The following is a 26,861-nucleotide window of genomic DNA, read 5'->3' as shown; positions in this document are numbered from 1 at the left end:
TTCTTGATGGTAAATTGAGCCTTTTATCATTACGAGGTACTCTTCCAAGTCCTTTTTAACTTTTATTGTTTGAAGTCTGTTTTGTCTGATATAAGAATAGCTGCTCCTGCTCTTTCATGTTTTCCACTTTCCTGGAAGAGTTTCCATTTTCCAGCCCTTTATCTTGAGCCTGTAGGTATCCTTTGCAGTGAGATAGGTTTCCTGGAGGCAGTAGAATGTTGAGTTATGTTTCTTTATCCAGTTTACTACTCTTTGCCTTTATAGTGGTAAATTCAGTCCATTTACACTCAAGTTAATTATTGATATGTGAGGGTTTATCCCTGTCATAAGGCTCTTAAGAGGTAGCTTTTCTTCCTTCCTTCCTTTTTTTCTTTCTCTTTCTCTCGCTCTCTCCCCCCCTTCCTCCTTCCCTCCTCCCTTCTTTCTTTTTTTCTTATTTTGTGGATGAACTGTATGCTCTGTTAACTCTGACCTTTCCTCCGCTTTTGTGATGTGTGGAATTGTTCTTTTGTTTTTGTGCTCAAAACATAATATGGCCTGGGAGCAGCATATTCTTTTAGGAATTGGATATCTGGGAAAGATTTTAATTCTCTATCACTGATAGAGCTTAGCTTGGTGGAGTAGGAAATTAAATTATTGGCTGGAATTGCTTATCTTTGAGAACATTAAAGATGGGACTCCAGTCCCTTCTGGCATGTAAGGTTTCTGCTAAAAAGTCTGTTGCAATTATAACGGGTCTTCCCTGGTAGGTGGTTTGACCCTTCTCTCTAGATGCCTTTAGGATTTTTTTCTTTCACGCTTACCTTGTGGAGACAGATAACTATGTGTCTTGAGGATGGTTTTCGCATGTAATACCTTTCAGGGGTTCTCTGAATCTCTTGTGTTTGGACAGTTACCTCTCTAGCAAGATAAGGGAAATTTTCTCGGATGATCTCTTGAAGGGCTTGGTCTAGGTGTTTTTAGTTTCCTTCTCTGTTTTCAGGGATGCCAATCAAATGTAGGTTTGGTTTTTTTTACATAGTCCCACACTTCTCATAGGCTTTGCTCATTCTTTCTGAGCCTTGACTCCTTGTTTTTGTTACACTGGGTTAGTTCAATATTTTGATCTTCAAACTCTGAGATTCTTTCCTCTGCCTGAGCAATTCTGTTCCCTAGGCCTGTTATTCTGCTTTGAAGTTCTAGGAGGGAATTCTTCATTTCCAGGATTTTAAAATGGACCTTTCTTATATTGGTCAGCTCAACTTTTACTTTCTGCATTGCTTTTGTTGCTTGGGTGATCTTTGCTTCCAGCTTCTCATGATTTTCCTTAACTGCTTTCAACATCTATTGTCTGAATTCTGTGTCTGTCATCAGGGACAGGTCATTATGGGTGACTTCCATTGTTTGGTGACTGAGAGGTGCTTTTGTAGATAATACCTCTTTAAGGCTTTGAGGATTGCCAGTGTTTTCCTGCTGGTTCTTTCTCATCTGTGAGGGGCAACTCTTCTCTTTTTATTATTATTTTTTAGTTTTGTCGTTTTGTAGCTATATATAGTCTTGCTGCCTGAGGACTTTTTCTGCCATTCAAAATAGTTCACCAGGGAAAGAGAGGGGGCATTTACTTCTGCTCCACCACTCTTGCTGAGCAGTGCTCAGAATTCAAAGTGACTTTCTGTTACAGAGTTTTTTCCATGGTCAGGATGGCTTGACTGCTTTCTGACTCCCATTGTGAGATCCATGTAGGGATCAGGAGGGGAAAGGGCACTCTAGCAGCTGGGAGCACGGCTGGAGTTCTGGCATTGTTTACAGCCTAGAAATGCTCCCAACAGGGAACAGGGCCTCCAGGTGACTTTCACAACTCCCCCTACCCCAACAAATGCCTTACTCAACACTTATAAGCTGCAGATCCCCTGCTGTGGTGGGACCCACCCTTTGGGCTAATGAGGCTGGCAGGCAAAACTTCCTGGTCTGTTGAGGGGGCTGGTTATCAGATGCTGGTGGCAGGCATCAATTGTGTGCAACTGGCAGGTGAACTCTCCTAGCCTGGGAGCCAGTTACCAGGCATTGCTGGTAGGGAACACATTCTCAGGAGTTGACTGGCAGTAGGCATTCAAGCACGAGTAGGCTTTCAGTTCCATGTGGGCTCTGGCAGCATGCCACTGTGCCCTAACTAGGTCTCCTGCCATGTGATTCTAATAATCTATGAACAGCTGGGAGGAGGGGACGTGACCCAGACTGAGTTAGGAGCACTCACTCCCTCTCTCATACGAGGTAGAACTGCAAATCCACACAAACCTGGTGCCCAGCAGGGATGGAGCACCCTGATTCCAATGTCGGCCACTGGACACTCTCCCTATGTGTTTCAAGAGTCCTCTGTGGGATGTAGAGTGCTGCCTCCATTCAAAGCTTCTTCAGCTGCCTGAGTTTACTGGTGACTGGGTTTGTCCTCCCTGTCCTACTCTGTGAGAGAGGCGCAGGTTGGCTACTTCCAGATGGCCATCTTGGATTGCTCCCTTAGTCAAGAAAGTGTTTTTATAGTTGTTGTTCATTGATCTAAGGACACCTTAGTCACATGGCTGAATTAATGAAGGCACATTGTGGGGGAAGCATGTGACATAATCATTATTTTTTAATGAGAATTTCAGCTGAAGGATGAGCAGAACAGCAGTCAAAAAATAACAAAATCTTGCAGTTGCATTCTAGTCCAGTGTCCCTGCAGTGAGCATGAACCACTGGTACAAAATATTTGTGAAACCAGTCAGAAAATATGTTCCTAGTGACCCATGCCTTTTTGTTAGCATAATAATGGACTGGTATGAAGTTCGCTCCTTGAAAACAGCAAGGATGTATGCTTTTGCCTTTCACAGCAAGTTCACACTTATGTGTGCCTGCTGCATTAGCACATTCCAAAACAGTTATTCTGTCCTAGGCATCCTTAATTACCATAGGGGCTGTCTCATCAGCTGTAGTCAGTGTCTTTCTGGGGGCAATAACACCAACAGTGATGTTTCAGCAGCATTATAGACTTGTTCTGGTTTCAGATTTTTATCAGTGATGACCTTGGCAAATTCTTCCTTGCATTTTTCCACTGCTTAGTGATCAGTAGATGCTTTATCACCACAAATCATTTTTTTCCCTCAAATCACCACAAGTTAAAAAATATATATAATGTTGTATCTTTTCTTAAATCTCTGCAGCCAGACTGTTGAATATTCACAGTCCCCTTCACTTTTCAGTTCATGATAGATCTCTGCTTGTTTCATGATCAGCATACCACTAGGTGGCATTTATTTGGTCACTGCAACACTCACAGATCCACTCTTTCAATACACAATCAAGATCTTTGTGTGTAGCTTTATGCAATGTTTTTGTATTTTTCCATTAATGTCTGTTTATCACTTTTAGTATAGATGTTCAACAGTTTATGCTTATGCTCTTCAGGTATTATATGGTGGTCATTCCAACACTATCCTTTTTGTAAGAAGTTTCACATTTATATTGCTGTCCAGTTTCTCCAACAGCTTGACACTGTGCTACAGATAAATAAATGCTTCCTCTTTTTCTTATCACTGTTACCAACTGGGGTATTTTCAGGCCTTTTTTGGATATATTCAACAATATCTTTATACCATAGAGCCGAGAATAAACAAAAAAGCATAGTGCATAATGCACATAGGTTTTGGCTCCATGTCGAGAGCATTGAGGGAACCCCCTGTTGGCACATCTAGCCTGTACACATGCCATTTTACCACCTTCTGTGGGTGTGCTTATGGGGGCAACCTGAGTATGTGTGGAGAAGACATATCACAGCTGAAGAAGGCTGGGAGGGTCTTTTTTTTCTTTTGGGGATACTGAATAAACTATGTTATGTGCCTGTGTTTTGACTGTAACCTATCACTTGAGGTCAGGTATGGAATCTTCCATTTGTGGCATCATGTTAACACTCAAAAAAGTTTTGGATTTTGGGTTTTTGGATTAGGGATGCTCAACCTGTACTACATTTACCAAGCATTTTAATCCACTAGTGTGGTTTTGGTAAATTTTCTTTTCACTGCTCTTAGAATTTTGTGATTATAGTTATTGTATTGCCAACTAATTTCCCAAGCTAGATAATTGTAAAATTATGACAATTCTTATTAACAATGTTGATTTTAAGGGTCCAACCATTATGCTAATAACTTTTTGCTTTATTTTGTATCTCGCTTTGACCATCTATTTCTATAACTTTTTCATTATCCCAAATAGAAACTGTGTCCATTAAACAATAACTCTCCATTTCCCCCATCCACAAGTCTACTTCTGTAACTTTTGGTAAGTTATTTAAGTTATTAGAAAACCTGAATATATGTATACCTAACCCTTAACTGTACCCCACAAAACCATAATAAAAAATATTGATTAAAAAAAAAAAAGAAAAAGAAAACCTGAATATGCATTCTTCTGAAGAAGAGGACTCCAAAAGTTATTCATTTGGTCTAGTGTTTCCTGTCCATCCTATAGGACTCTAAGAAGGAGAATCCTATAATTTAATGTATATTTTACCACATACAGTCTCTCCCCGTGACATCGATATCATAACATCCTCAAGGGACAGGGTAGCATCTTATTCATCTTCTTGTCCCTAGTAATGGGAAAACTGTCTGATAAGAATAGCACTCAGTAAGTTTCCAAAACAAAAGAACAAAAGCAGACTGGGTCTGAGTACAGGCTGCCTAAACAGATCACTGCCTGGAGGAAATGCTGTGCTTGAGAAATGACTCTGACACTTCAACCCCACTTCCCTAGAAGCACAACTAGAGGGGTGAGTTTGATCAGCCCTCTGAAGGTATAAAAAACTTAATCCATGTGGATATTTTCTATTACTTTCCCTAAGAAACGGAAAGGCATTTTCCAGCAAGCACCTAAAGAGAGAGCTAATTAATACAAAACCATGTCGGAATTGTAGAATATCTTTATCAGCTAAGATCTTCTAGATGCTTTAAGATATAAAATTACTATGTATATTAAAAAAAAAAGGAGACAGGTATCTCCTTTACTTTAGGTTTGGGCTAAATGATGCAGCTACAAGAAAACAGAGGGGAAGGGGAAAAAATACTGAATAAATCAAGATTTCAGAAAGATATGAAAAAGGTGGAATAACTTTATAGGTACGCAATTCTTAATTATCTATGCTGATGGGAGACAAGAAGGATCTAAGACAGAATCTACAATAATTTTCCAATTCATTCTACCCAAGTGTTCAACCTTTTTCTTAGCATACCTTTAAAAAGGCGACTAGGATCTTCTAGCTTCTTAAATGCAAGGAGAGCTAGCCTCTAGATTGGATAATTAGGAATTAACTGCATAATGAGTGGCTGACTTAAAAAATGCTAATGTCAGTATCAGAGGTAAATGTATTCATAGTTTAATACATCTCTTAATGATCTGATTATGTGGATTGACTAAAACTTGGGGCTATCAATGTAAAAGCTATTAAAAGAAATTCAGATTTCTCTTTATTTAAATGCTGTAATCTAGTTTTAGCTTACGTCTTTTTTCTCCTTGGTGATTCAACATGGACCTTTAAGGATGCAACTGACCAGCACATAATACTTTCCTTAGTTCTAATTCACCTTCCACTACATCCCGTGCTAAGTTAAGAACTGTCCCTGCTAATAAGAGTCAAATCCAAGAATGTAAAATATACAGAGTTTGGCTGAGAACTCTTAAACAATGTTGGGGAATGCCTTTTTGGGTCAGTGGCCAGTAGCATTGGCTAAAGAATTTAATATGCTTATTCTGTTTTACTTAATTGAAGTGAGTAGGGAATTGCCTACTAAAAGTGCTAAGTAAATTTATGAGCCATGTTAAAATGTTTTTAACTCTTGAAATTTTAAATCAATACTATAAAATATAATAATATCTATTATTCTATTTTTCCAATGTTTTATTTATAATCTGAATCCAGTCTGTTAGTATTCTTTCCCCCTACTTTTACTTCAAAAATATTTCAGCAGGAATAACTGGCTGAATGGGAGTCAGAAATATAAAAAAAGGAAAAGAGTAGGAAAAGAACTCAAATTCTGAAGATGAATGTTTAAGCTTGTTAAAGGATTGAACAACTTCGGTATATAAAATAGATTTAAAATAATCAATCTCAATCAATCAATATCTCTCTCTCCTTCCCCATGTCTGTCTGTCTCTCTCTCTCTCTCGCTCTCTTGCGTGCATGCACACCAGCATCTTGCTCTGTCAGCCAGGTTGGCATGCAGTGGCATGCTCACAGCTCACCAAAGACTTGACCTCTGGACTCAAAGATCCTCCCACCTCAGTCTCACAAGTAGCTGGGACTACAGGCATGAACCACCATGCCTTGGCTAATTTTTTTTAACTTTTTGTGGAGATGAGGCCTCACTATGTTGCCCAGGCTGATCTCAAACTCCTGAGCTCAAGTGATCCTCCCGCCTTAACCACTCAAAGTGCTAGGAGTATAGGCATGGTCTACTATGCCTGGCAAAAAACGATTAATTCTTAAAAACTAGTGCCTAACAGTTGAAAAAAACAAGAGGCTAATTAATTAATTAATTTATTTATTTATTTTGAGTTGGAGTCTCACTCCATCACCCAGGCTGGAGTGCACGCTCACGGCCACCCCAGTATCGGCCTGCTGGGCTCCGGTGATCCTTCCACCTCAGCCTTCCAAGTAGCCTGAACTACAGGCGCGTGCTACCACACCCAGCTAATTTTTTTAAAATCATTTATTGTAGAGACGAGGTCTCACCAAGTTGCCTGGGCTGGTCTCGAACATGTGGGCTCAGGCAATCCACTCGCCTTGGCCTCCCAAAGTGCTGGATTACAGGCTGAGCCACCGAACCTGGCCTTTATTTTAGTTTTTATTCGTTTCCTAACTTTTTTTTTTAATTGAGACAGGGTCATGCTCTGCCACCCAGGTTGGAGTGTACACAGCCATCTTCTTGTACCTTCACATGACAGAAAGAGGACAAGGGAGCTGTCTCCTGTCTCATCTTTTAAGGGCACTAATCCCATTTATAAGGGCTCCACCCTCTTGACCTAATTTCCTCCCAAAAGCTCCATCTCCTAATACCATCATATTAAGAGTTATATGCATGTGGGGAGGACACAGACATTTAGTACATCGCACCAACTTTCTCTCTGAAATGGAAATGGAAAAGGGCAAAGGCTGTGTACTCAGCCAAACTAATTTGCTCCTGTCTGCAGTTGTGTGTCCTTGAATAAGTGATCCTCTAGCTCCTCTGAACATGTCCTCAGAGGTAAAATGAGGGTGAGAATCTCTATCCCTTGTACTTCATACATAGTGCTCAAATACTTATCATCACTGTGGTTAGTGTATCAGAATTTTTATTTGTTTGTTTTGTTTATTGAGTTGGAGTCTCACTTTGTCACCCAGGTTGGAGTGCAGTGGTACGCTCATGGCCACCACAGCCTTGACCTGCAGGACTCAGGTGATCCTTCTGCCTCAGCCTTCAAGTAGCTAGAACTACAGGCACACGCTACCATGCCCGGCTAATTTTTTGATTTATTGTAGAGACAAGGTCTCACCAAGTTGCCCAGGCTGGTCTCAAACCCCTGAGCTCAGGCAATCCTCTCGCCTTGGCCTCCCAAAGTGCTGGGATTACAGGCTTGAGCCATCACACCCGGTTAGTGTGTCACAAGTTTAAAGTTGGGAAATGTCAGTCATTGCCTTCCTCTATAACTCTAGGAACAACACGAAGAGGACCAAAAAAAAAAAACAATTATCTTTTGGAGGTAGTTCTCTTATAGTACAGGTTTCCCCCGCTAGGAACCCATCAACATCAGTGTACCAGCAAGTGATGTTGTGAGAGGCTGCCTTTGGCTTCAGTAAATTTTTTTTGAAGATTCTTTCAACATGTTTGCCCATTTATTTTTTATTTATGTATTTATTTTTAGAGATGAGGTCTCGCTAAGTTGCCCAGGTTGGTCTCGAACTTGTGGGCTCAGGCAATCCTCTCACCTTGGCCTCCTAAAGTCCTGCGATTATAGGCATGAGTCACTGTGCCCAGCCCGATGTTTACCCATTTGATGAGGAGTGATTTATGAGTGCACCGGCCCACACTGAGCTAAGTGTTCTGCAGTTTTTGACCAAAAAACAGCATGACCCCCATTCCCTACTCTCCCTATTCACCCAATTTCACCCCCAGAGACTTTTTTTTTTCACTTCTCCATGAAAAATGTCCTCAAAGGGAAACATTTGGGTGATGTGGAAGAGGTGAAAAAAAACACCAGCAGCCATGAAAGGCATCAAAACTGATGAGTTCAAAAACTGTTTTGAGCAGTAAAAAAGCTTCTTCAGCTGGACTCGGTGGCTCAGTCTGTAATCCCACGCCTCTGGGAGGCTGAGGTGAGTGGATTGCGTGAGCCCGTGGGTTCGAGACCTGCCTGGGCAGGCGAGACCTCATCACTACAATAAATCAAAAAAATTAGCCGGGTGTGGTAGCGTGCACCTGTAGTTCCAGCTACCTGGAAGGCTGAGGCGGAAGGATCACCGAAGCCCAGCAGGTTGAGGCTGTGGTGGCCGGGAGCGGCCACTGCACTCCAGTCTGGGCGACAGTGAGACTCCAACTCAAAAAAAAAAAAAAAAATCTTCTTGATAGGTATATTGCATCAAATGGAGGTGACAGAAGTTTAAACATATAAGAATAAATACTCAATTTTTGTAAATAAATTTCAGGTTTTTTGGTTCACCCTTATTTTTTTAGGTAGGATGATTATATTTATTTATCTATCTTTTAAAAAAATTTTATTATAGAGATGTGGGGTACAAGTTAGGATTAGCTACACAAGTGGAATTTGTGCAGGTGAAGTGTGGGCCTCCAACTGGTCCTCACTTCCCATGGTTTGGGGTCAGAAACCCTTTGTGCTGTTACGTCTCCCCTCCCCTCCCACTCCCGGCAGTGTCCAGCAACTGCTGATTCCTCCCTTTTGCTAATATGACTAATGTTCAGGTCCCACTTATGAGTCGAGAGGATTATAGTATTTAAAGACAGCAGATTTCTTGTGGTAGACCACAGATCATTTTGTCTTCCAGTCTCTCTGTAAGCAACAGCTATGTTGTTCATGAAGAAGTTTATGTATTTCTCATGGAAGCAATTTGAATATGGTCTCCATTGTGCAGATATCTTCATAAAATAAAACATATTTGCTGAAAAGTCAAAACAGGTACATGTACTACTCAAAAGGGAATTGGCTCATTTTGCAAATTTCCATGAAGCCACTTGGTAGACTCTTTACCGATATATGTGAAGTTAAAATATTTACATCAGATAGTTAAGTGAAGGATGAAGGTACAGCAAGTAATGTCCTAACATCTTGAAGTGCTAATATTTTGGTGACCCATGAGAGATGGCAAACAACTGGCAAACAAGCAACTACTCAAAAAATTCTCTGTAAGCCAGGAACCAAGGTCATAATGAAGCTAACCGGAAACTTCTCATTAAAACTATATGGGCGGGGTTGGGCATGGTGGCTCACACCTGTAATCCCAGCACTTTGGGAGGCTTAGGCAAGAGGACTGCCTGAGTTCACGCGTTTGAGACCTGCCTGGGCAACTTGATGAGGCCTTGTCTCTACAATAAATCAAAAAATAAAATAAGCCGGGTATGGTGGCACACGCCTATAGTTTTAGCTACTTGGAAGGCTGAGGTGGAAGGATTGCCTGAGCCCAGCAGGTTGAGGCAGCAGTGACCGTGAGCAGGCCACTGCACTCCAGCCTGGGCAACAGAGTGAGACTCCAACTCAAAAAACAAAAACAAAAACAGAAACAAAGACAAAATTATATGAACAGAGGAAATTTAAACACTACATACTTAAATTTAAAATCACCTTCAGCATAAGTCAAATTCATATATTGGAATCCTAACCTCTAGTACCTTGAAATGTGACTGTATTTGGAGAAAGTGTCTTTAAAGAGGCAATTAAGTTAAAAATGAAGTCATTGGGTGAGTTCTAATCAAATATGACCAATGTCTTTATAAGAAGAGGAAATTTGGACACAGAGGCATATAGAAGAATGACCATGTGAAGACACCGAAAGATGACAGCCACCTACAAGCCAAGGTGGGAGACCTCAGAAGAAACCCTGCCAACACCTTGATTTTTGACTTCTAGACTCCAGAAATATATTTCTGTTGTTTGAGTCACTTAGTCTGTGGTAGTTTGTTGTGGCAGCCCTAGTGAATGAATACATACGAAATGTGGGACATTTGGTTAAAAGGCTAGTGACTTTTATGAAAATCTTTCTTGGCCAAAACTTGGATTACAGTGAGCAAGAACTGGGAATAATGAACTTTCTTATTCATAAGTGCCTTATATGTTGAAACTTGGGTGCTTACCTTTTCTTGGTGTGTCCGTTTGGTTTCTCATCAGGAGGCAGCTCAATAATGAGCTGGCAGGACTGAGCATGGTCAAAGTTGTTTGGCGTCTTTGGTGAGCACTGGGTGTCCAGCATAAACACCTGTGTGGGTACAAAGGTATTTGTCAGAACTATACCATATGCCACCTGATCCACCAGGGATCAGCCAGATGGTCCTAGGCAAGATGTTTACTCTCTTTACTCATTACTATAAAATGAGGGTGATGATGGTTTCCTAGCTAGTATAGCTGCTGAGAGAATTAAGTGATTTGATACGTGTGTAATACATATGCAAAACATTAGAACAGACGAGTAAATACTCAATAAATGTTAGCCACTGACACTAATCCTGATTAACACTACTAGTTCTACCATGTGACTCCAAATAGCAAGTATGGACATTTACTCTTAATTAAGAGTAGATAAAGAAGAGCTATGTTTGTAAAAGATCATCTCTCATTTTGAGTCTGTTTGGCATATTACTGCTAATTCAGGAATAGGAAATGAATTAGAACTTCTCTCAGGACTACTGATGGGGCCACACTACTCTACTAGGCAGTGACAAGTAGACTAAGAAAATGATGACCACTTATTGGATCTCTGATCCAAGTGTTTTCATTTTATATGACTTAAAATGTCACCACTACTTTCCTTTGGGAAGAGTAGACTAGATAGATAGATAGATAGATATATATATATTTTTTTTGAGTCAGAGTCTTACTCTGTTGTCCAGGCTGGATTGCAGTGGCATGCTCATGGCCACCACAACCTTGACTTGCTGGGCTCAGATGATCCTTCCACCTCTGCCTTCCAAGTAACTGGAACTATAGGCGTGGCTGCACGCCCGGCTAATTTTTGATTTATTGTAGAGATGAGGTCTCGCCAAGTTGCCCAGTCGGGTCTCAAACCCGTGGGCTCAGGCAATCCTCTCACCTCAGCCTCCCAAATTGCTGGGATTATAGGCGTGAGCCACTGTGCCTGGCTTGAGAGTAAAATATTTTAAAGAAACTTTTCTTTCCAAATTTTGTAAGAATTATCAGATCATGGAATATAGGGTTATCTTAAAAGTGAAAACAGAAGGAAGATTTGGGACTGAGAAAGAAAGCTAAATATTAAAAGATTCACTAAATGGCTCTCTGCTGTTCTTCTCCATTAATGATTTATTTCAGAAGAGAATTCCATTGACATTTTCATCGGTTGATGTATGCACACATGAAAATTCTTTATCTAGCTGGGTGTAACAGCTTCTTATTTAGAGAAGCTATTCCTTTGGAGTGCCACCATCTTGGTTTCTCTGTTATCCTTCCCAACCACACTCTTGCTGCAGCAGACACAAACTCCATGCTATTGGTGGCTCTTCATTGCAGCCTTATAACATTTTTTCTGTCCCAACTGCTGCAGACTGGCCATGAAGGTGGGAGGTATTCTCTCCCTTCAGAACCAGCAGAACATCATGTTCCAGATGTTATGAATGTGCTCAGCAGAGGAGGTGAGAAACCGGAGGTAGAAGGTTCCTGTCTCACTAGCTGAGGATAGCTGGGGAAAGTCCTGAAGAGGCCAGACTCAGCCAGAAGACTTCTTGACTGGCCCAGAAACTTCTCGACTAACAATTAAAAGACTGAGTTCTTCACATTGGTAATCGGGGCATCCTAGATTATCAGTGTCTAAGAGAAAATTATGTGAAGAATACAAGCAGATCTTGTAGAAAAAAAGGGTCTTTTGAATATAACCTCCAACTTATTTCTTCAGATTTAATTCAAATCTGACAGTTCATAAATATTTGTAAAATGTGTTTGATGTTTTAAGCACATACCACACACATACATATGCAAAGTAGTTTCTTCATATGAAGACACAATTCTATCATGTCTGTTGCTATTATGTGCTAGAGTGTTTAACCAGTCGATGGTTATTGGGAGTTTAGTCCATTTTCATTTTTCACTACTGTGAAAAGCAGTGTTATGAATATATGTGAGTTTAGGGATAGCACTTAGCTATATGCTGCTAAAAGTTCCATATAGGGCTTCTTTTTTTTTTTTTTTTTTTGAGTTGGGAGTCTCACTCCGTCGCCTAGACTGGAGTGCAGTGGCCGCTCCCGGCCACCACAGCCTCACCTGCTGGGCTCCGGCGATCCTTCTGCCTCAGCCTTCCAAGTAGCGTGAACTACAGGCGTGTGCTACCATGCCTGGCTAATTTTTGACTTACTGTAGAGATGATGTCTTGCCAAGTTGCCCAGGCAGGTCTCGAACCCGCGGGCTCCGGCAATCCACTCACCTCAGCCTCCCAAGGCGCGGGATTACAGGCTGAGCCACCGAGCCCAGCTCATATAGGGCTTCTTAGAGGCAGTCTGCCATGGCACTTAGGTACTCAGGGGCATGTCTATAGCTTATAATAATACTGTAAGATCTTCTGTGATTCAGTAATTCATTGATTCAACAAACACAAAGTAAGCATCCTCTCTACCCTTGCTCTAAGAATACCAAGGTAAATACACAGATTGTGTTCTATGCTCCTCAGATGCTCATAGCCAACTTTTGTGACTTCTTCCATGTGTCTCAAGAAGAACAAGCTGCCAAGCACAATGGCTCATGGCTGTAATTCTTGCACTTTGGGAGGCGGAGGTGAGAGAATTGTCAGAGCCCAGGATTTAAGACCAGCCTAAGCAACTTGGTGAGACTTCATGGTCTCCAATAAATCAAACAAATTAGCTGGGTGTGGTAGCACATGCCTGTAGTTCCAGTTACTTGGAAGGCTGAGGCAGAAGGATCACCTGACTCAGCAGGTCAAGGCTGCGGTAGCCGTGAGAATACCACTGCACTTCAGCCTAGACGACAGAGTAAGACTTTGACTCAAAAGAAGAAAAAGAAGAAGAAAAAGCTATGGGTACATGGTGATTCCTGCATGGGTGAATACATTTTAGTAATCACCTACATTCAACTCAATTTCAATAAGCAACTCTCAAATATTAAGTTCTGTGTTGTGTATGGGAGATATAAGGAGGAAAATCAAACGTCTGCCACCATTAGACACTCAATGACAGTCACAATAATATTTAAGCAAATACTAATAGGTAGTCCACGCAAGTCATGTATAAAAGACAGTGGCCAGGCTGTGGAAAGGACTCTATATGATGTGGGTACTGAGGATACAGTAAACAAGAGATGGTGGACAGGAAGTAATGCTATTGGTTGGGTTCATGTCATTCCTGGTACAGAAGTGGAGCCAGGAGGTATATGTCCCTAAGGGAATGAAAGGCAGTCTGGTGATGCAAGGCCTTCAAGAAGGACTCCCAACATGGATTTCATGGTTCTAGAGCCCCTTAGACCAAAAGCCCCAGCCCTTACCTGCTGGGCCATGGCTCGGATGCGCCAGTACTCGGCCTCGGCACTGGGGGAGGAGGAAGGGGCTGCCACTCGCACTTGGCAGCCTTCCCCACTGAAGCTCTCGGTGCCACTGTGGAAGCAGCCCAGCAGGTCCTAGGGAGAAACAGCAGACACTTACTGTGTGTGCCTGGTTCATGGCACCAGGCCCATTCTTGGATCTGACATTGTCACTGTGCCTGGAACAAAGCAACTTCTTTCTCACCCGCAGGAAAAATTTCAAGTGAGACTGCCTGCATGGACAAGGCAAAACTCAGATGCCTAACTTGACAGAGGCATCAGGGAAATAATGAAGGTCAGAATGCCCCTGGCTCTCTTATTCTGGTGACATACCTTCACTGGCTTGAGTGTGGCGGAGAACGCATCCTGCAGGGCGCAACAGGCAAGTCTCCACATTTCCTCAGTGAACATAGGGCCTGCTGTCACAAGGACATACCTGCCAAGAGAAACAAGGATGAATCCTTAGAATTTGCTGCCACAAAACTTAGGTCCTATGGACTCATGTAGAGATTTATTCTGTAACTTCCTTGCAAGTATTCCTGTCTCTTATCACTTTTGCCCTCTGCCCATCTGGTATTTTATCATCAAGGACTGCTTCCTAGACCATTTCAATATAAAACCATCAATGCATCCCCACTACAAATAGGCCAGTGATTAAACTTGGATTTGTATGTAAGGCTGTATATATCCTATACTGATTTTTCCAGTCTAGCCCCATTTTCTACCACTCCTCTACAAACAATAAACAAAACAAAACCCCCTCATTGTCACTTGTAATTCTTATCTCCATGCATTTGTTCATTTTGTTCTCCTGCTTGGGAAGACCCAACCTATCAAAAGTTTACCCTCATGGGATCTGACCAGTGTCACTGCTACCATAAGGTCCTTGCTGGCTGCCCCACTCCCCAGGCTCCTGTATTTTCTTGGCATTTAGCAATTTTCCCCCACTATGTTCATTTTTCATGTGACCCTCTCTCTGATACGTCATTTTAAGCTCTTTGAGAGTAGAGACTTTATATCACTTTCTCTGAAAAAGAGTAATTAGTATAATGCCTTGTACAATAAATACTTACACTGGAATGAAGAATTATTAACACATTTTTATTTATGAAAAGCAATCTGAAAAGTGGATTGCTACCACAAAGGTAATTTAATTTCTTTGTATTTTATAATAAAAACTTTAACTTGTAGGGAGTCAGGAAACCTGGTCTCACCTGATACAAGAGCAGCCCACTCTGGATATGGTTTCTGTGGGCTTGGCCACACATGCTACCAGCAGCTCGAAGAGGTCCTTCAGCATGGTGTTGATTATGCTCTCATACCTGATGTCTATGGGAAACAGTAAAACCAAGGTTTCACGTAACTCTAATGTAAAGAGACATTAAAATAGCCATCTGTAACAAAAGAGGAAAGACTGAGTGATTTAAAAAAATACATAACTATCTGGGGGAAAATAGAACAATGAGGAAAATGGCCATAGCAAAAAAAATTTAAAACCCAGTGAAACAATTTTTCTTAGATTTTTAAAAACCCAACTTAGCTTGTTTTATCCACTGTAAGGTAAAATAAAGATGAAATATGTGGTTCACTTTTATGTGTTAATACACATTTACATTTTTCTTTTCTTTTTTTTTTTTTGAGTTGGAGTCTCACTCTGTTGCCCAGACTGCGTGCAGTGGCACACTCACAGCCACCCCAACCTCAAACTGTTGTGTTCCAGCAATGCCTCCACTTCAGCCTACCAAGTAGCCAGAACTACAGGCGTGTGCTACCACATCCAGCTAATTTTTGTAGAGACAAGGTCTCACCAAGTTGCCTGGGTGGGTCTCGAACCTGTGGGCTCAGGTAGTCTACTCGCCTCAGCCTCCAAAAGTGCTGGGATTACAGGCTGAGCCACCAAGCCTGGCCTGATGTACATTTTTCAAAGTTAAGTATATAATTCATCTACTTAAACAGACTAGAACATATAATGTTATATGGGCTGAATACTAGCTGGTTAAAATGTAAGCATTTTTTAAAAAGAAAAAAGTAAAGCATTGACACTTCTTGTTGCTGATAGCCAAATTAAACTGAATTAAATGCTCTTGCAAAACAATCTCTAGTCCCACCAGTTCTTGATTCGCCTCGGTCTGGCTGCAGTTGGCATATTATCCCCAAACTAAAGAAAATAAGATTTTCAAAAATCACTTTCTGGTCAGATGTGGTGGCTCATGCCTATAATCCCAGCACTTTGGAAGGCTGAGGTAGGAGGAATGCTTGAGCCCAGGAGTTTGAGACCAGTCTAGGTAGCATAGTGGGACCTCATCTTTACAAAAAGTCAAAAAATGAGCCAGGCATAGTGGTGCACACCTACAGTCCTAGTTACTCAGGTGGCTGAGGCAGAAGGATCCCCTGAGCCCTGGAGGTCAAAGCTGTGGTGAGCCATGATTGTGCCACTGCACTCCAGCCTGGGTGATGCAGCCAGACTCTTCCCCCCCCCCCAAAAAATTCACTTTCTATTTGCCTAATTCAAGGAATATATCTGCATTCTTTTCCTCAAGAAAAACAATTTGGGGTAGAATCCTCAAGAGTCTCTAACTGTGCAAAGCAAGGACCTGTCAAGAACACGTATTCCTAGGAATATAGTTACCAGTTACCACTTACATGTAGAAAAACCTCCTGTTTTCTTTTTCAAGTAGTGTTCTTTTTCACACATGTGGGTCTACCAGTACCACAGCTGATATATTCTCATGCCTCTGGGTCTCTCTCCATCTGCTATTTCAACATACTGTCCACCCTACACTTTCGCATCTTTTTCAAAGTGCCACAGATATTAAGAAACTTCTCTTCATCCTTAGTCTGTTAAGCTGCTTCTTGCTCATCATTGAAGCCTTTTCTAAAACTCTGCCTCCTCTGTCTGGCCTCCCCGGATGAAGCAGAACAACATGCTCAGACTACAAAGTTAGTTCTTTTTTTTTGTTTATTATATACTTGAATTTTCCTCCCCTCTCATAATGCACAGATATCCCAGACCTCTTTTTTCTCCCCCCAGCCACACATGCATTTTGAGTAATCTGTTCGATAATTTTGTAGCAGACACACGGGGATCAATTTTCTCTTTGATAATACTTTTCAGGACAAAAATCATGCACTGGTATTTGTATCAGGTATTTACTAAGCCCTTTTAGAGAATGATGCTGCCTCAGTGAAAAAATACCTAGAACGAGCTGCTCTGGTATTATAAATACCTGAGTGTAGAAAACTTTGAATGTGTTCCACCACCAGTTCACAGGACAGACCGATGGCGTGCTTGAAATTCGCAGAGGCCACATCCCAGTAGGAATGGTCTTTATGGCTACGACGGAGCCAAAGGGACATCACAGGAAGGAGAAGATGAACAACTGCATAGATACCGAACCCTGGTCCTGAAAAGGAAAGTCAGTGTCAGAACTCTGATCTCAGCAACAATGTGCAATAAAAGGGGAGCCTCTTGCCTTCACCTGGCATTACTGATCTCTCTAGAAGGATCTCCCCATTCTCTGAGAAAGTGCAGGGGAAAAAGAACTTACCACTGGTTGGGGAATAGATCATCTTCGGTGGCATTTTTCTTTTTTGTTTGTGCATGATTTTAGTTATGCAAGTCATACATGAGCATACTATAAAAAATTCAAAATGACTAATAAAGCTAAAGTATCACTTGAGTAATTTCTAGGCCCCAGATATAAACACACAGATACAAATGTCTATGTGCACAAGCAAACATCCTTTGAAATGTAACTACTTACATTGATATGAAAGATAGGAAAATATAGTTTTATTTGTTTTTATTATTTTTATCTACATAGGATAATGTAAACATCGGTCTGCATATTGATTCTTTCACATAACAATATAATATTAGAGCTGGGCATGGTGGTACACACCTGTAATCCCAGCTACTTGGGAATCTGGGGCAGGAGGATTACATGAGCCCAGGAGTTCAAGACTACAGTGAGCTATGATTGTACCAGTGCACTCCAACCTGGGTGAGACTTCGTCTCAAAAAAAAAAAATAAATCCAACATTATTAGAGATAATCTCTGACAGCAAATTTAGTTATTCCTCATTTTTATTGTCACATACTATTTTCATTGTATGTATATGCAAGAGTTCACGTATCCATTTCCTTTCTGAGGGACATTTATGGTGTTTCTATTTTTTTCTTTATAGACAATACTAAAATGAAAATCTTTGTGCTTCTTTGTGAAACAAGGTGAAATGTTGATGAATTTATGAAGTAATGATTATAAAATAAAAGCATCCATTTGATAATAAACACAGAAATTACATGAGCATACAAAGGACAAAAACTCACCCAGAGATAATTACATTTTGATATATTTCTTTCTAGTACTTTTTGAATGAATGTGTGTTTATTTATAAATGCATAAAATTTCATATAGTTGAGAAGGAATTCCACAGAATATAAATTTTAACATGCCTTGTAAATAATTATTATGTCATTAAACATTTCTCACAAATATTAATTTTAATGTCTGTAGAATATTTACATGCTTTTACCACAATTTACTTAACTGCTTCCTACTTAGGGTGCTTATAATGTTTTGGTATTCAAGATATCTCAGCAAATATCTATGTATACATTTTTGTCTATGTTACAGCAACTTCCATAGATGATAAACTCTTAGGAGTAGAAGTATTGGGTTAAATGTTCTTCACACACAGTTAGTGGCAATCAATGTGAAAGCAGAAAATGGTACTAACTAGTAAGACAGATTTATAAATAGTGGCATATGATTAATTCTATAAGATAACCTGCTTATTCTTTGATGGAAGTTCTTTTAACTTTTTAATGTGGGAGTAGCAAAGATTTTTAAAAATTTATTTTTAACTCCAGTATAAACTTTGCTATAGATTTTGAAATACTATCAGTGTCCAAGTCTTCATTATGATGAATACAGACCTCTTCTTCTTACTGTGGAACTCATTAGTGGTTTCATTTAGGGTTCTGATTCTGTTAGTAAAAAAACTTAAATTTATTTTTTATTATTTTTTTTTAGTAGAGTCTCACACTGTTGCCCAAGCTAGAGTGTAGTAGCATGCTCACAGCCACCGCAGCCTTGATCTGCTAGGCTCAGGTGATCCTTCTGCCTCATCTTCTCAAGTAGTTAGAACCATAGGCATGCACCACCATGCTTAACTAATTTTTTGATTTATTGTAGAGACGAGGTCTCACCAAGTTGCCCAGGCTGATCTTGAACCCCTGGACTCAGGAAATCCTCTCACCTTCATCTCCCAAAGTGCTGGGATTCCAGGTGTGAGCCACTGTGCCTGGCTAAAAACTCAAATTTCTATAAAAAATTTCTTTGATCCTGGAAGAACTAAGATGAAGAATGTGTATACCAAATGTGATTAATTCAGAACAAGAGATATATCTATAAGGGCTATTCTTTTCTTATTCTGTCAAGGGACTGCACTAGGTGAGCACTAAATGTCTTTTTCCAGATATAATCACCTATGACCTTTACACAAACAAGGTGTTGCTGTCTTATACTGTGTATGGTTCATTTATATCACTGGTAGACCTGGTGAGCCTAAGCTACATCCCTGGGGCCAAGGGCATATGACTGCAAGATCCAGCCACAGAGGAAGGCTGTGATTATGAAACAGCAAAGCCAGCTGGTTCCTAGAGACATTGACATCACAGCCTGGGTCCAATTAATGTGGGCTTGCATACACCCAACTAACTGGCCACTGCACAATATCTGTAAATGGTCTACTAGAAGGAAATGTAAATAATATACAGGATGGGATGTATGTTAAGCATCACGGCACCAAAGACACTCAGCAAATACTTATTGAATGTCTATTATGTTTGAAGCTTTTTGCTAAGTCAAGGAAACAATGAAAATGATAAATACCTGCAGAAATAGGTAGACACCTATAGATAGCCCTGAGAAAAGTTACATGATAACTCCCCCTGAAAAGAGACAGAGAAATATTTACCTGGCGTTTTGGTAACATCTCTCAACAGCTCAAAAAGTAAATCCAAGGTTGGTGGCTGGTGCTGCCGTGGACAATTGGACACAGCTGCTGTGAGCTGCTCCAGCAGGATGATCCAGACTTCTATCAGACCTGAAAAATCAAGAAGCAGACTTCTATGAAATCTACTTAAACATAATGGAGAATCATCGTGAGAGCCAATTAACCATTATATGCAAACTGCCAAGTGCTATACAGATGTGAGACATCACCCAGTGTGGTCGCCTTCAGTGCCCATAGACATGTAAGATGATGAGTTATGTGTTCTGACAAAGTCAAAGAAAAAAACCCCATTTCTTCTTTCTTTACTATATTGAAATGATTGTCAGATTTCTTGGGAGCTGATGATAGCAAAAGAGTAAGATATCCTTCTAGTTCTATCAACTTCATCTATCTTTTTAAAATAATGACTGCAGCATGGTAAATATATATAACAAAAAAAGAGCCATTGTAGCCATATCTACATGTACATTTCAGTGATATTCATGACATGAACAGTGCTGTACAGCTATCACTATTATTTCCAAAACTTTTTCATCATCTCAATCAGCAATTCTGTAACCATTAAGGAGTCAGTCTCCATTCTCCTCATTCCAGTTCCTGGTATCCTCTAATCTATTATAAATCATGGTTAATTTCAGGTGTTATAACGGCATTGTGGTTATGTTTGTCATCTTTGAAGAACACATCTTAAAACATTTACTCATAAAATGCTATGATGCTTGGAATTTGCCTTAATATGGAAGAAGAAACAGAAGAAGATGGGGTGTGAGGGAGCTGGAGGAAGAGAGTGCAAAGATATACATGATCCAAGATTGGCCCTAAGTTGATCATTGAAGCTGGGTGATGAGTAATTACATGATTCTGTCTAGTTTTATATGTTCGCTCTAGATATCTGTATGTGTGTCAATATCTATTTTGTGTAGTCTGTTGAGTTCTGTATATGTTTGAAATTTCCATAGGTATAAAAAAAGTAATTATTTGCTTTTGGAAACCAGAGAAATAATATCTAAAAATATATCAATACTAAGAATTGTTTAATTTTTAATACTAACTCAAGGCTGTTACTTTTATTCTTTTTTTGATCTACTATGTTTCACACGTAACTACAACTTTTAAGTTCCTGATGAATTGATTATGTGGGAAACTTAGAGAAGAGCTTGACTGAACTTTATCCTTTAGAAGATGGGCTTCCTAGAAATACAATCAATTAATGGTTTGAACAAATGGGGAGGGAATGCTCACTGTTAAATACACAACTGTTTCCAAGAATGTATTACAGATAAACAACATTAGCTTCTGTTTCTAATCATCTGGGTTGGGGGTTTAAAATGATAAGTACAAATTATTTTTATCGACTCATTAAACTGAAACCTCTACTGGGCATCATTTAGCCAATTTCCAATACTTCAACTGTTCTCTATATTAGATATTTATTCTTTCATATAGTTTTTCCTCATAACTAATCTGAACTCATAAGACTAGATTGTTTATAAGCGCTACCAAAAACTGTTAATCTTCTAGCTACCCCCACACATTTGTAACCAACAAAATAGAACAAAACAAAAAAAAGAAATAAAAACTTCCAAAAAGTATTTTTTGCAAGAGTTTGAAACAAACTGTGCCCAGAAAAAAGACCTACTTAGGGTATGATTTCCACTTCTAAATGCAGAATAGGTCAGGGTCTTCTGAGATAGAAGACAGCAGACATGAGCACGAGTTAATCTATCTGAAATTACCCACGGTTAGGAGATTGTGCTTTGGTTCACAGAAGATCACATGGGACCTAATTCAAAACAAATTCTTTAAAATTATCCTTTTCACGAGCCTTCAGCTTTACCAGTCACAGATTCTCTCTCTTTAGTAATGGTTCAGTGTTCCCAGTCTCTAACTAAACTGTCCTACAGGAAGTAACTGTATAATGATTGTGTTTTCTAAAAGATATTAAAGACGATTGTCAGCCAATTTAAGTACTAGGGCACCAATGGAACTTCATCCCAATTTCCTAACGTCAAGAGAATTAGAAACTATGTTTAGTGCAGTTTGCTAATCTGTGTTGATTTTATATGGAGGCATCCATTTGTAAAGTGATATTTTTGGAAAGTCTTTGGAAACTTTAGGGAGACTTGTTCTGACAGTATTATAAAAACAACAAAAACAGATTATCATTCTTATGATCTATGCCATGGCTTGAATGAGTCCTCTAAAGTTCATGTGTTGGAAATTTAATCCCCAGTGCAACTGTGTTGAGAGGTGGGATCCTTAAGAGGTGATTAGGTCATAGTGCTTTGCCATCATGGATGGATTAGTGTCATTATCATGGAAGTAGGTTAGTTAACTTGGGAGTAGGTTCCTGATAAAAGGATGAGTTCAACCCTGCTCCCCATTCCCATGAGTGCTCTATTACCCTTCATCCATGAGATGCCACACCAAGGCCCCTGCCAGACAAGGGCCTCTCAAATGTGGGCGTCCCAGCTTCCCAAATTGATAGAAATAAATCTCTGTTCTATATAAATTATCACTCTCATATCATCTGTTATAGTAGTACCAAATGGACTGAGACAGAAAACCGGTATCAAGAAGCGGGGCTGTTGCTATAACAAACATCTGAGAATGTAGAAGCAGCTTTGGAATTGGGTAATGGGTAGAAGCTGAAAGAGTTTGGAGGAGTAGGCTAGAAAAAGTTTGGGTTGACATGATTGAAGATTTAAGGGCAATTCTGGTGAGGGCTCAGAAGAGAAGGAATATAGGGAAAGTCTAGACTTTCCTAAAGATTACTTAAGTAGTTGTGATCAGAATGTTGTTAGAAACAAGGCCATTCTGATGAAGTCCTAGACAGAAATGAGGAACAAGGTATTGGAAACTGGAGTTAAGACCAGCCTTGTTATACATGTGCAAAGAACTTGGCAGAACTGTGTTTCTGTCCTAGAACTTTGTGGAAGGTATAACTTAAGAGTAATAAATAAGGATAGCTGGCAGAAGAAATACCTGAGCAGTAAAGCATTCAAGGTTCTGCATGGCTTCCTTTGGCTGCTTACAGTAAGTGAAAGAAGAGAGATATGATTAAAAGATGGAATTTGTAATTAAAATGAAACAGAATGGAAATATTTGGGAAACTCTCAGTCTGGCCATGTAAAGAATAAAAAAGCAACTTGAAGAGAAAATACTAAGGGTGAGGCAAGTGACTGTTCACTTAAATAAATTAATGTGAACAGAAGGAAGCCAGTTTCCACTCATCAAGACAATGGGAGAATGACTCCAAAGGTATTTCAGAGATCTTCAAAGCAAGCTAGGCCCTTGAAGGCAAGGTTTCCAGAAAAATGCCCTTGGGATCTCAGCATTTGCTACCCTGAATTGCCTCGGGATTCTATTTCCTGAATTCTGACTCAATGTTACTCAGCCTCCCCAGCTGTGGTAAAGAAGGATGCTCTAGGACTGATTCTGTTGCCATGGATTGTGCCACATGGGTGCCCCCCACCACTGTCCCTTACCAGGCGCACTTTTCCTACTCAAGAGATAGCCCTCTCACGCACCCGCCCAAAACTCAGTTGGAGGCTTGACCCCAGGAGGCCACCAGTTTCCTGAGGTGGGGGAATTGCCTTCTGCAGCTCCTATCATCACTGTCTTTGACCCTCGCATATGGCAGGGAGGAAACAAGAAGGCAGATGACCCCACAACTCCCAGCTAGGCAGGGACCCTGTTGCCCATGACTAAGGGAGAGAAAGATCCTTGTCAAGGTGTAAAAAAGCTGTTCTACTTCTACCTGATCATTTCAGCAGTTTGCTAGCAAGCTGCTATTGCCACTGCTGCTGCCTCTGCCTCTGCCACACATGGATCAAGAGAGAATAGGGAGGAAGAACACCTCCATGATTCCTGGCCAGCACCACTGTCTCCATCTCTGCCACCCACAGGTTAGGAAGGGAGCAAAGAGATGGACCACTTCTGTGTGCTCATAGGACCAATGCCACAGACATCCATCTCCACAGTGACCAGTCAGGGGGGCCTCCTAGCAGCATGCAGCTGCCCCACCCCCCTACATGAACACTGCAGCTGTGGCTCAGTGCTCCCCTGAGGACACAACCTCCAGAGGTTGTTAGCCCCCCATAATCATCACTACTGCTGCCTCTGTACCCTGTAGGTCAGCAAGACAATGGGAAGCTGAGATACTAAACCAGTAGACCATATATAATTAATACTGCAGACATAGCTGGAAGGAGAGGGGAAGAAAACATGACAAAGTCCCATCTCAAACAATAGCAATTTTAAAAAATAAAAAAGAGGAGAGTCTGCCCCCACAGATGAGAGGAAATCAGCTCAAGAGCACCAAAAATCCCAAAATTCAAAGTGTTTCAACACCTACAAAGAATCTCACTAGCTCCCAAGCAATGGATCCTAAAGAGAATGAATTGTCCCTTATGATAGATACAAAATTCAGAATATGGATGGCAAAGAGACTTAATGAGATTCAAGAGAGTATGGATACCCAAATCAAACAGGCCATAAAAGTAGTGTAAGAACTGAAAGCTGACATAGCAATCTTAAGAAATAACTAAACCGAACTTCTGGAAATGAAGAATTTACTTCGGAATTCCAAAGCGAAGTCATGAGCCTTAATAGCAGACTTGGCCAGGCAGAAGAGAGAATTTCAGGGCTTGAAGACTGATCCCTCAAATTAACCCTGTCAGACAAAAATAAAGGAAAAAAATTTTTTTTAAATGAACAAAGCCTTCATGAGGTATGGGATTATGTAAAGAGACCAAATCTATGTCTGATCAGCATCTCTGAGAGGATGAGAAAATGAGAAAAAGGGAAAATGAGAGCTACCTGGAACAAGCTTTATAAGACATTATCTAAGAAAACATCCCCTATCTTGCAGAGAGACTGCCATGCAGATATAAGAAATTCAGATAACTCCTGTGAGTTACTGTATAAGACAACCATTCCCGAGGCACATAGTCATCAGACTATCCAAGGTCAGAAAGAAAAAAAATCTTAAAGGCAGTGATAGAGAAGGGAAAGAAAAAAAAAATCTTAAAGGCAGTGATAGAGAAGGGAAAGACCACTTACCAAGGGAGATTAATCAGAATACCAGCAGATTTCTCAGCAGAAACCTTACAAGAAGAGATTGGGGGCCCATTTTTTGTATTCTTGAAGAAAAGCAATGCCAGCCAAGAATTTCTTACCCTGCCAAACTAAGCTTAATAAACAAAACAGAAATAAAGTCCTTTTCAGAGAAGCTCGTGCAAAGGGAATTTATCACCTCAAGGCCAGTTCTATAAGAGATGCTTAAGGGAGTTCTAAAGTGTAAATGAAAGAACAATACTACTGAACACAAATGCATATGTAAGCACATAGCTTGTAGGTCATACAAATCAACCAGAAAGCAACTTCTTAACAACAATACAACAGTAACAAACCCTCACATATCAATAGCTAACTTGAATGTTAATGGCCTAAGCACCACTTAGAGAGTAGCAAATTGGATTTTTAAAAAAGACCCTTTTACTGTCTTCAGAAAACCCATCTCATTAAGAATGACACCCACAGGCTCAAGGTAAAGGAATGGATAGAGATCTTCTATGCAAATGAAAAACAAATAAGAGCAGAGATCACTATTCTTGTATCAGATAAAACAGACTTTAAGTCAATAAAAGTAAAAAAGGACAATGAAGGCCATTACATAAAGATAAAGGGCTCAACTCAACAAGAAGAAATAGCAATCTTAAATGTATACACACCCAACATAGGGGCACCAGATTTATAAAAACAATTGCTGCTTAACCTAAGAGAGAACACAGATAGCCACACAATGATAGTGGGGGACTTCAACACCCTGCTAACAGCTTTAGACAGATCATCAAGGCAGAAAACTAAGAAATAAATCCTGGACTTAAATTCAACAAGACCCATTAGATCTAGCAAACATCTACAGAACTCTCTACGCAGTAACCACAAAATATACATTTTTCTCATCCACAAATGGAACATTCTCTAAGATAGACCACAAAGTCATTCACAAATCAAGCTTGAATAAATTCTAAAAAGTCAAATCATACCAAGCATCTTCTTGGATCACAGTAAAATAAAAATAGATATCAATACCAAAAGCAACCCTCAAAAACACACAAATATGTGGAAATTAAACAACTTACTCCTGAACAATTTTTGGGTAAACTAAAATCAAGACAGAAATAAAAAGATTCTTAGAGACAAATGAAACTATAGATACAATATACCAAAAGCTCTGGGATGTTATTAAAACATTGCTGAGAGGGAAGTTTATAACATTACACACCCATATCAAGAAAATAGAGAGACCTTAGACAACCTAATATTGTACTTAAGGAAACTGGAAAAACAACAACAACAACAACAACAACAATCTAGAGCTAGTAGAAAACAATAAACAAAAAATAAGACAAAGCCAGAACAGAACTAAATGAAACTGAAACCAAACAAAAAACAAGCAAACAAACAAACAAATAACAAAAAACCATACAAAGAATCAATGAGTCCAAAAGCAGCTTCTTTTAAAGGATAAGCAAGATTGATAAATTCCTGGCTATAGTGTGGGACTGGCCACAAATGAAAGAGAAAATTTGAATAAATCCAATCAGAAATGAAAAAGGTGACATTACAACTGATCTTGAAGAAGTACAAGATTATCAGAGATTTTTATAAATATCTGTGTGCATGTTAGAAAATCTAGAGGAAATTCCTGGAAACACACAACCTCCCAAGATTGAAACAGGAAAAAGCTGAAACTCTGAACAGACCAGCCACAAAATTAAATCAGTAATAAAAAAAAAAAAACCCACCTACCAAAAAAAGCCCTGGTCCAGATGGACTCACAGCTGAATTCTACCAGACACACAAGGAAGAGCTAGTACTAATCCTAGTGAAAGTGTTCCAAGCAATTAAGAAGGAAGAACTCCTCCATAACTCATTGCTTGAAGCCAATGTATCATCCTGATACCAAAAAAAAAAAAAAAAAAAATTGCAAAGATGGAAAAAATAAAGAAAACTATAGGCTGCCATCCCTGATAAACACAGATGCAAAAATCCTCAACAAAATACTAGCAAATCACATC

General features: G+C 39.9%; 1 protein-coding gene across 1 annotated transcript in view; it reads right to left on the bottom strand.

The window, feature by feature from the left end:
- ARFGEF3 (ARFGEF family member 3) overlaps positions 1–26,861 on the bottom strand; it is a 188,271-nt gene that overhangs the window by 16,430 nt on the left and 144,980 nt on the right. Inside the window, exons 29-34 of the mRNA XM_008059165.2 lie at positions 19,735–19,863; positions 16,977–17,153; positions 14,964–15,078; positions 14,083–14,185; positions 13,714–13,845; positions 10,350–10,471 (exon numbers count right to left, since the gene is read on the bottom strand). Of these exons, the coding sequence (XP_008057356.2) occupies positions 10,350–10,471; positions 13,714–13,845; positions 14,083–14,185; positions 14,964–15,078; positions 16,977–17,153; positions 19,735–19,863 (778 nt within the window). The remainder of the gene's footprint in view (positions 1–10,349; positions 10,472–13,713; positions 13,846–14,082; positions 14,186–14,963; positions 15,079–16,976; positions 17,154–19,734; positions 19,864–26,861) is intronic.

This window comes from Carlito syrichta, unplaced genomic scaffold (genome assembly GCF_000164805.1).
Source record: "Carlito syrichta isolate Samal-C Ts95f unplaced genomic scaffold, Tarsius_syrichta-2.0.1 Scaffold303739, whole genome shotgun sequence".
Taxonomy (NCBI): Eukaryota; Metazoa; Chordata; class Mammalia; order Primates; family Tarsiidae; genus Carlito; species Carlito syrichta.
The sequence above is the reverse complement of the archived record's forward strand: the minus strand, read 5'-3'. Positions and strand labels throughout refer to the sequence as shown.